This window comes from Gracilinanus agilis, chromosome 1 (assembly GCF_016433145.1).
Source record: "Gracilinanus agilis isolate LMUSP501 chromosome 1, AgileGrace, whole genome shotgun sequence".
NCBI lineage: Eukaryota > Metazoa > Chordata > Mammalia > Didelphimorphia > Didelphidae > Gracilinanus > Gracilinanus agilis.
In genome coordinates, this window is record NC_058130.1 from 564,640,800 (window position 1) to 564,652,626 (window position 11,827).

General features: G+C 32.5%; 1 protein-coding gene across 1 annotated transcript in view; it reads left to right on the forward strand.

The window, feature by feature from the left end:
• Positions 1-10,613, forward strand: part of CDH7 (cadherin 7) — a 190,879-nt gene extending 180,266 nt beyond the window's left edge. The window contains exon 12 of the mRNA XM_044658087.1: positions 10,120-10,613. Within this exon, the coding sequence (XP_044514022.1) occupies positions 10,120-10,613 (494 nt within the window). The remainder of the gene's footprint in view (positions 1-10,119) is intronic.
• The last annotated feature ends 1,214 nt before the right edge of the window (positions 10,614-11,827 follow it).

Below are 11,827 nucleotides of genomic sequence, written 5' to 3' on the forward strand. Positions count from 1 at the left end.
AATAGATTTATCTTGCCATCAACTCTACATTTCCCAGATAATAAAAATTTTTATTTCCCATAAATTGGCTCAGTTTGTGCTTTGTGTATAATAAACTTAACCACAGTCACAAACTAAATTAATGGCAGAGGCATAATTTGAACCCAGATCATCTGACTGCAGAGAGTGTAGTCATTCATTCTTCTTAAATTGCTCAATTCAAGATTTACAATTGTAAATAATTACATATGTGTGCACACACAGACACACACGCACACACACACACACACATATATATTCAAAATAACTTGACTCTTTTTGCTTTTATCTACAGACTTTAAATTAGGAAGATTTAGAAGATAGATCCTACTCATGGAATGACTCATAGTTTCAGTGTTAATTGCTTAGAGGTTTTGGTTATATCCTTGAAAGTTAATTGGAGTATTTTTGTAAATCACAAACATCATTTAATTTGCATTGTTATTTCTTTCTAATCTACATGTAGACAGGTAAAACCAACTGTAAGATATCTTTTTATAACATCTTAGGAATAATATTAACTAAAGCTTTAATTTTGCCAAATAGATTATTAAAAAAAAAAAGACAAATCAGTTCTATGTTGGTAAAAAAAAATTACAAACTTTTAATGATGAAAATAGGTTACATAGTTATAGTGCTTTACATTTAAAAAATACCTACAATTCTATTTAAATATATATCAAATTATAGAGAACCCTCTAGTTTATTCATTCCCTTTAAAATCCCCTATGCTTCATCCAGTTTGGGAGTTTCCAAGTGTTTTGAATTTAATAAGACTTGGTCAGAATTTGGTGGTGTCTGACATGTAAATTTAAATTCAAACACTTAGTAGAGCTTCCCTTATCTTATCAAAGATTACAAAGGCTAAGCCTGAGTCATTTCCATTTCCAAAATTGCACAATAAGCCAATGTACCCCTATGCATTGCATTTGAATTCTTTAGAATAACCACAATAGTCCTTCTGATCTCTCCTTCCCCAGTGCTCTTCATTTTAATCTCATTATCACTCACTTTTTTTGTATTCTGTTATGTCTTTGGAAAAGCTAGTTTCATTGTGCTTATGTTCAGAATTTTTAAAATAATAAGATAAAATTAGTACCAGCTGATCTATGCTCACTGCATTGTAAATGCGTTGGGGATCTGGCACGTGAAATTAATCCGTTTGGATGGGCAGAAGCCAACATCAGTGGAGTACATTTCATAGCAAGCAAATAGGTACAGATAAAAACCCGGGTTGTTTCATCAAAGCTCTTAAGTGTATGGTATTGCAATGAGAATTTTTTTATTGGTTATTTTGTCTTCCTGGGTTTCCTCTTCTGGTATCTGTACTTCATAAAGTTTTTGTTACTTGTGTACATCCAGGAAAAAAAGAAAGAAAAAAAAAGCTTCAAGAAGTTTTGGAGCTGCAGGGTACCTTTGGTTATCAAACCCAACTCTCTCATTTGAGAGAAGAGGCACTAAACCTAAGAAAGGTTAAGTGATTCATCCAAAGTCACAACAGTAGCAAATAACAGATTCAGGATTCCTAGGGAGAGATTCCAAGTGACTTTTTTTTTTTTTGTCTGTGAATGATAGAAGTAAGGCAAAGACACATCTTTGGACTGGTCGGGTCATAATAGGAACCAGCTTTTAATAATATCTAGCCCCAGGCTCTGCTGGTTGATGCAGGTGACATTTGTCTGAAATTTTTCTTCTCTTCATAGCTAGGAATCCATAACAAGAAAAGGAGTCATACATGCAAAGTGTTAATATTTTCAAGAAGGGAACAAAAGTCAATCCAATTATGATCTTACACTCAGTAGTAATAAAATCGACTCCCTACTTTGCATTGTTTCTGACTTGGATACATAGTTCTAGTTATGATAATTTTATTTAGAATGAAATTTGGTATTTTTTATTTCTTATTTTTCTTGAGGAAGATTATAACTACTTTATCTGTTAGATGTATAAGGTATTTTAAAACATTCTTCTTCTACATTTGAATTACATTCTCTAGGAATACCAACACATGCATAACGTCATATCCTTTTGGCCATGATTAATACTAATTGTTGATTTATGGGGTTGTTTTCCCATAAGGCTCAAAAATGCTTTATAGCACTATAAATTGTCAACATATTTGAAAAGCTATGCCTTTAGTAGCTCATAGCTCAAAGCATATGATATTCTTTTCTTGGGGGAAAATGAAAAAAGGATAAGCAGTTTTTAGCTCTTATTTTTTAAAAATTTTAATGTTTCAGATTGCACATAGATTCAAATAAAGTTTCTAGAAGATTTTTTTTGCTTGGTTTAAAGAATAATGTTATACCTTAAGGAAATGGCTAAGTGGTTACATGGGCTTTTTTCCCTTCTAATTCAGGCATTAAGAGAAAAGTAATTGAGGTCCTCTGATAATATTCAGATATAATCCTTGCTTCAGAAATTCAAATCTAATAAGGCTTGCATACAAGCATGTTTATTGTTAAGAGGAATCCAAACACCCCCATTCCTTTTCAGGTAACCAACTGGACCACTAGCTGTCAGATGTTTTCTTATGCTATGATTGTATCTTTCCTCATTATCCTTCATCTGTCAGCTTATGAACAGTATGAGTTGCTGCCATTATTCATGAGTATACATTGTTAGATGTGTGTAATATCTCCTTAATGGAGCTTAACTTAGAGATAAAATAATGATTTCATTTTAAAGATGCTTTGGTCCTGCCTGTAAATGTTTATAGTGATAGACATTGTAAAGAAGTCTGTCTCTTGACATATCTGACATGGCAATTTCCAATGGAAAAAAATGAACTCCAGTAGTTAATGGTAGCAAATATTTTCCTCTTTAAAAAAAAAAAAAGTAACTTGAATGATCTTTACAAATCACGTTAATTTCTATTTTCTATACATAGAGACCAATTTGGGGAGTGAGGATAGGTAAGCTTGCCCATACGTGACACATTAGGAGATGCCAGTTGCTTTATTTTGTTACGGTTAATGAAGTTATAAGGTGATTGGCTAGTTTCTACCATCTCTGATTCTTATTAAAATTACTGATGGAGCTAGCAAATGAAAAATCTCCTGATTTTTTGTTTATTTCTTTTGTTTTGGTGGGGAGAGTATTGTTAAATTACCCATTTGATTTGGAATCTTTTTAAAAAAATTTCTCTCCCTCTCTACCATTGAAAAAATAATTTAAAAATCATTAATATTTATTTAGATTCCATTAAGTGGGATCCCTCTAGTGCCTTTGTTTATTCAACAAATATTTATTAGGTACTTACTAGATGGAGGGTCCCTCCACTCAAGTTGAAGCTGATGTGAACAGAACAGAAAGTCTAATACCTCTCACAATGCTAGGAAGCTTAGAACCCGAGGTACCTGAGGCCTAGTCTACCTAAATTCAGAGGTTCTTTACTAGGTTAGTGAAAAAAACAACAATAAAAAAGAAAGAGTTTTTATAACAGTTTGCATCCTACAGACAGAAAGGTAGCCCATGATAATTAGAGAAAAGATAGTAGTGGCACTAAGGACAGCTGGGTGGTATGCCATATAAATATAAATAGAGTGCCAGGTCTGCAGTCAAGAAGATTCATCCCCCCTCCCCTGTCCCCAATTAGTGTTCTCTCCCTACTTGTCATTCTCAATCCATAATAATATATTATTTTTTAGACTACTTGCTTGTAGCTTATTTCCTCTCAAAGATGACAAACTCCTTGAATAAAGGGATTGTGCCTTGTCTATTCATTTTCCTCAGTAGCTAATGTTTTACATATAACTAATTCTTACTAAATACTTGAATTTAAATTTCAGCATTAAGTGATTTCTTCAAAAATTGGAGCCACAAATGTTATTAATTTTATTCATCTTGTGGCAATTATCCAGATTAAATTATCATTTTCAGTTAATAACATCATAACTGTCTATAATGTTTTTGCTATAAGCTATATATTGCAGTGCATATTTATATACCCACATATATGTACATATATGATTAAACCCAATAAATAATTAGTGATGTTAAGAGTGGTGCTTTATTTTTCAGTGATTGTAACAGTCATAATCATTGAAATATGTTTGGATTCTCTGATTACTAGAAGAAAAGATTATCCTTTTAGAAGAAATGATAATTTGAAACAACTCTCCCTTTAGCAAAGAAAATTCTAATTGGTTTTTACTTTTCAGAAAACTTAAGTTTTTACACAAAACAAAAACAAAACAAAATTATCACAACATAGTCCTAAAAGGAAATTCGAAAGATCATTTAATCAGGGTCAATTTTGTTCCCTTAGACTAGCTCCCCTTTCAAAGAAAAATCAATCATGAAGAACTAACTATCCAACTGACTAAAATATAAAGTTTCACAATATATTTGATAAATCATTGCCAAGATAACTTGGCAGAAAATGGGTTCAGTTATGCATGTAAGAGAAACGATGATGAATGACCATTAAGGGCCATTTATGTGTTGTAAATAATTATATTATCAAAAAGCCTTTTTACACAGCATACTTTGAAATTAGGAACAGTAATCATAGCTTTTGTCCTAAATATCAAGCTATTCAAATATTTCACTTGGTAATAAATAGCATGTTTTAATTTTAAAATAATGAAAATTTCCTTATATTACTAACTTTGTTCTTTAAATAGGAACTTCTGTGAAAGAAAAATTATCCTTATTGTTTATGTAAAGTAAGTGAAAGAAAAAAATATATATATGAGAAAGACTAATTGTTGTTTGACCAAAAAGACTAATATGTTACATAACTGAATTAGGATTTACAATTATTTCAGTGGGTTATAAGTCACAATATAAACTTGACAGGGACACTGAGGTTCAAAAAATCAATTGTTTAAATACAGGAGAGGAGAAAAAATTGACTTCCCTGAAATTTATGTGAAAAACAACTTTGGGTTTTAATCGGCTATTATCTGGATTGGAGTCAAACATTTGATGTAATACTTTTTAAATGTAATTCTTTTCTAATACATTTATGTACATATATAAAGACATACAATATAGGGAATATATAGTACATATTTGTGTGTTGAAGGAAGGAACAAGACAGAGAGACTAAATTCTATCAAAATATAAAGCATGTCACTGTAAATAGAATTATTCTGTAGAACCCTGGTCATTCTACCTTTATAGTAATTTGGTCAATCTTGTTTGTTAAGAAAGACAATTGCAAATGAGAACACATATAAGGAATGGTAAAATAGCACAAAATCTAGAAAATGTGTCATATAGAGAGTATCTGAGCAATTTTGAAAAATAAAGCCTGAGAAAGAGAAAATCATATAAGTCTGAAGGGTTATCATCTGTTAGGTTAGAAACAATCTATGTTGCTCCAGAAGGTGAAACTAAGACCAGTGGAAATTAGAGGGAGACAAATTTCAAATCAATATTTTATGACAATTGTTTCTGCTCCACAATCAAGCTGTCTAAATTGAAAAGTATGTATATTATAGGAATGAAGAAATGAATGCTAATGAACAATAAAGCATTTAAGCAATAACGGATACAGAGAGCCAGAAAGGAATAATTGTAAAATTTAAAAGTAGTTTTTTTTTTTAATTTTAGGGCATTTATTTATACCAACTTAGTTGGAGGATTATGTTTCTTTAAAACTGTAGGCAGCTTTGTAGTGCAGTGTATCAAGCTTCAATTCTGGAGTCAGAAAGCCCACACCTTAGTTACTTACTGGCTATGTGACACTTAAGTGATTAAGTGTTAATTTTTTATTTACTATAACCATATTTTATATAATTTTATGTAATTTATATGAACTATACAAATATAAAATTAATAAATTATAAATTAATTGCCGATTGCCTTAGTTTCCTAATATGTAAAATAAGGATAATAATAGCATCTAACATCTTCAGGATTTTTAGAAGTATATACTGAGACATTTGCAAACCATTTTGCATACCTTATACTGCAATATAATTCCTAGTTATTGTTAAAATGGCTTCACAGAGTATTTTCTATATTCTTCTTATCATCATTATTATTACCTCACTAACTTATATAGCATTTTTGCATTTTTATTCATTTTCCCAGATCTTTATTTCCATTTTATTCTTTTTGTATCTCTATTTTAATTATGGTAGGTTCATAGAATTTAGAGTTAGGAAAAACCTTAGAATTAATCTTGTCATCCCGTTTTTTTGTTGTTTAGTCATGTCAACCCTTCATGACCCCGCCTGGGGTTTTCTTGGCAAAAGTACTGCAGTGGTTTGCCATTTCCATCACTAGTTCATTTTGCAGATCAGGAATTGAGGGAAACAGGGTTAAGTGACTTACCCAGAGAGTAACACAGATAATGGGTGTCTGAGGTGAGATTTGAACTCAGGAAGTTGAGTTTTCCTGACTTCAGGCCTAGCACTCTATCCAATGTGTCACCTAGCTGGACTAAATATTATTTTACCAATGAAGATACAGACCAAAATATATTAAATTTCTTTCCAGGGTTACACATATTTTCAACTTGTCTCATAACTACCAGTACATAGTTCTGAAATCTTCTCAAACTAAAGATGACTTAGTTAAGGATGTCAACTTTGCATAGATGAATATTTTATACTATTTCCTAACTTTTACTCCAACTATATGCAAAACTGATACTTTAGTATTAACTCTGGCACATGAAAAAAGACATTCCAGCATATAGCAAGTTTTAAAAATATATAATAATCACTTGTTTATTTAGAACATATTCCTCTTAATGCAGGAATTATCTTCAGAGCCCTTAAAGAACATTTAATATTTAGTCTACTTAAAGCTTAAAATATATTTCTTATACTTGCTCAAGTGATTAGAAATTAATATTATCTTAAACCACTGAACTGTTAAATTGTCCAACCTTCTAAAAGACTCCATATATTCCTTAGCTTCAAGCAATGTGGAATATTCAGGACAATCCTTTTAAAATATTAATTTTACCTTAAATTTCATTATATCTCTAGACAGACACATCCATTAATAAGTTTCCTGTTTTTCACTTTTTAGTGAGTGCTTTAAGTCTCAAAGCACAGGCTTTAATACACTACAGTAGTGTGGAAATACATCTCTATTTGAATAAAAATATATATGGTAGCTTATTACACAGTAATACATAATCCTCTGATGTGGAAGAAAAAGGAAAGCTTTAATATTCCAGTAAGGAACGAGGACATTGATTTAAACCACATTAGTGTCCTGTGCTCAAATGTAGTGTCTGCCTCCTTAATCTCATACTTATTCACTCACATTCCTCGGCACTCTTCCTTTCCTTTCTCACTTGCCCAGGCTTATCTACTTTTTCTCTTCAATTCATATGAATAGAATTTAACTTTTAGCTCATTACCTAAGACTTTAAGCTTCCAGATCTTACTCTGATCTACGCAATTATATTTCTAATAGTTTAACAAAGTATTCTCTTTTCATTCATTATGTTATTAGCCATTGTTTCTGATATTTACAGACCTTTTATGTCATCAAAACATACTTTCCACTGAATTCTTCTCTCACTTTTTCCTTGTCTAAATACTTCCTATCTCCCTATACTATCATTAATTCTTTTCAGTCTGCTTTTTGCCATCTATCCTATATTCTCTTTGTCTCACGTCTACCAATTCATTTTATTTTTGAGTCTTCCTTAATTAGGGATTCTCCCATTTATTGGTGACTTAGAAAAACCTTACTAAATGCTCTTTAGCATGGGACATCATAACATAGGGTTTCACAGCAATTGGGATCATAGCATATATATATATATATATATATATATATACATATATATATATTATCATAACAAAAGGTATCACAATAATATCACAACAAATAACATAGAGGAACATAACATAGGATATCACTAAATTGCAAGATTTTGTAAGGCATCAGGTACAGTGACACCAGCATAGAACAGGGGCACACATATGATGGTGTAGAACTTAAAAATTACTGGATTGCTGTTGGAGTGAAGTAACAGTAGAGCTAACAAATGTGAATATGATTCACTGGGCTTTAGAAAGAAAGAGCTGAATAGGTAGGTCCACAGTTAGACGACAAGAGATTAAGCTAAGGAGTCATTGAGGTTTCAGAGCACTATGAGCCAGTCCCAGTAGATGAAGATTTCACCAAAGGCCTTTCAATTGAATTTTTTGGTTATGGCTAGCAACACCTGGCAAGATAGAAAAGGAATCACAGGAAATGCTTAATTTTGTAACTGCCTCTAGAATGCTAAAAAGATAGTTAACCAGACAAGATCTCTTCACTGCATTATTTCTTAGTCATATTTTTCTGTAGACTTTCAACAAAGGGACATCCAACAAATAGATGGTCATGTTTTAAGTATTTTGAAACGAAGACAAAAATTAAAATAATTTACAAAAGATTAGACTCACAAATAAAAGTGTTCCTGGTTATAGGTTTTTGTTTTTCATATTCATTTTAGATTGTAATTCTACATCTCTAATGTTGATCCCAAAGGGTAAACCTTCTACACAGATAATTAAATGTTAAAATCTTCATTTTTCAAATTTGGTTTATAAACCTTTCTCAGACTAATGCATCTTAAACAATTCATATTTGAATTTGTATATCTTAGGTTTGTAAATTCAGTGTGATGTAGTATTAACTCATTTTCACAAAGCGTCAGGATGTAGATGGATCATTAGATCTGTGCAGTTTAAAACCATTCTGAACCCTGGGAGACTATATCTCCCAAGACTCCCTACCATAACTTCCTCAGACGCATCCCACTTCCTTTGTGTCTGAGAAAGTATAAAAGAGAGAGAGGCACCAGTGGTTGGCACCTTTTTTTGAAGAAGGGGTTTTGGGCACATTTTCCTTGGAACTGAGGAGAGAGCCTTTTGTCCCTGAGAGGTTTGGTCCCAGCTAACTGCTGGAGATCTAACTCATAGCCTCCCCAAACCTTTTCTTTCCTAACCTAAAGAAAGCCAGTTAAATATCTCTAAAGTGTAGCCTAAATTTTGTTGAGCTCCAAAGGGCTCAGGTTAATTTCCCCACTGGGGCTGGGGCTACCCCAGCTACTTATCTTCCTTCCTTCCTATTCCCATCCTTTCTCCCATCATCCTCATCCTTCCTTTCAAACACACAGATCTGTATTATATAGTCAAAGAAAATTAATTTATCTTTCAATATATTTGTCCCCTTCAAAAGCTTCAAAACATGGTACTTAGTTTCCATCCTATTTTAGCAGGTATTCGGTAAGTCAAGAAACTTAAACCTTTTACAATTCATCTTTTTTGTTGTTTGTTTCTTTCTTTCTTTTCTAAGAGATTCAGTCTGTGCTTATTAGTGATCTACTTCCAATCAAAAATATATATTACATAATCAAATTATTTAAACTATATTTTATACCAAATTGTTATTCCCATTTTTTGCATCCCTTTTTTTCAATATTCAAGTAACCATTGAAGAAAAAACCCTAAAGTCAGTAGGGTTATAAATTTGTTAAATCTATCATTGGCTGTTCCTAAAATCTTCACAGTCCTGGATGCACTCTCTGAGCATAACTCATAAGAATGAAGTAATTCATACATGAAAGTGAAGCATAATCTATTATATGGATGCTTTTAATCCGTGAGTATAGACCAAATCCTGGACTGTACTTAACAACTGAAAGCTTGAGTCACGGAATCAGTATTTCATCAAAGGGTCTAAGACCAAATACTATGATTCAGACACTCCTTAAATTGCAGTTATTAAACTATACATAGCACCTTTACAAATGTGAGTTTACCTCATGAGCAATTAAGTAGTTCAAAAAAGACCTTTTTATTTTAGGGATGTAAGATTGTTATATTCATCCTGAACCAATTCTCAAATTTCTGCTATCAAATACTTTTAGATGTAACATTAAAGAGAAAGAAATCAATCCAGTACAAGTATGGGAAAAAGATTTCTCACTATATAAAAGTATCCTCTTTTAAAACCATTTTAGCAATTTAGAACCCTCTTTTAATATGAAATTCTACATTATAGGTGAAAAATTATCTTCAACATAAAGAGGGGTATCATTATGGGCTAACTTTGTAGGGCTTATGCCACTGATGATAAAAAGCATTTTTAGAGTCTGTTTTAAGCCTTCACTTTTGCTATTCTGTGTTCCAGTATTGGTGCTCCTGATTGTCACAATGAGACGACGGAAAAAAGAGCCATTGATTTTTGATGAGGAAAGAGATATTAGAGAAAATATTGTCCGTTATGACGATGAAGGTGGTGGTGAAGAAGATACAGAGGCTTTTGACATGGCTGCTTTGAGAAACCTCAATGTCATCCGAGATACTAAGACCCGAAGGGATGTGACACCAGAGATTCAGTTCTTAAGTCGACCAACTTTTAAAAGCATCCCCGATAATGTCATTTTTAGGGAATTTATTTGGGAAAGATTAAAAGAAGCTGATATAGATCCTTGTGCTCCTCCTTATGATTCTCTACAGACATATGCCTTTGAGGGAAATGGTTCAGTAGCTGAGTCACTCAGTTCTTTAGATTCCATCAGCTCAAACTCTGATCAGAATTATGATTATCTTAGTGATTGGGGGCCTCGTTTTAAAAGACTTGCAGACATGTATGGAACTGGCCAAGACAGCTTATACTCATAGCCTTGGGACCTTACTAGAAAATGCACTGAAGTAAAACAAAACAAACAAAAAGAACAAACACAAACTCTACTTATTGGATTTAAAAAGGGTGTAAATATTTCTCCATTTTTAACTGTTTAGGTTTTTGCCTTGGTGAAGCATATCTTCATTAGACTTGTCCTAGGGACTGCACTGACCACAGATTCTGAGCATTTGAAGGTATTTTGATAAAATGAGATGCTCAGACATATTCGAATAGATAGTAACCCTTATATACCTGCAAAGGCAACTAACCTCTCTGAGTCAGTAGTGCACTGTGACCTTGATGAGCCAGTGATAACCTTGTAAATGCCTTCCCAGTACCACTATGTCTAGATGTAAAGTTTCTGTCTCTGATATGATGAATGATAGAAAAATGTGGTGCCAGTCTAAAAAGTCTTAGTTCTTTATACCAAATCTTTGAGTGACACCTGCAGCTTACTGGCTCATGACATCTAGCAGAATTTTGTTGCTTTTGATTAAAGAATCCAAATGACCAGAAAGATTTGCAAATATCTAGCTAGGTCTTCATTGCCTTGGGCCACTACCCCCACCAAAACACTCAAAACTCTGTAACATTTGTTAATGTAATTTATGCTAAAATTTATAGCATTATCCTAAAAAATAATTTATGAAATACTCAAAATAAGAATTGGGGGAAAAGAATACTCAAAGTTAAAAATCATCTTTAGATGCCTGTGTAGGTATGGGGGATAAGTTGCTATCTATTCGATTTTTTATTATCTCTTCTGATTTGTACAGGAGAATTTATCTTTTTTTTAAAATTTGACACATGGTGTTATATTTATTTTGGAGCTCAATCTCCACAAAATTCAGGTCCATTTTACTGCCTCACAGTATTAAACTCGTCAGAACATGCTGATTTTTCTCCAGTCTCAGCTACATGAAGGAAATGAAGCATAGAAATGGAGAAATTACAGTAAAGCAATTGAGCCCCACGGTCGTTCATGTCTCAGAAAGGAGCACAGTTACAAGGACATGCAGTTGTTCTTCTGAGCCATCAGAATGTCTGAAACATTTGAATAAAGTATTTGTACCTTGTATTCTGGAAAGAAAACTTCAGAAGGAATGGGGAGTATCTTTGAATGGAAGGTTGGATTTTCAAGGTCATAAGTTCTCAATACTCCTAAGACTTAAAAGAACTCATTTTCCTCTAGTGCCGCCCCACTTTGCTG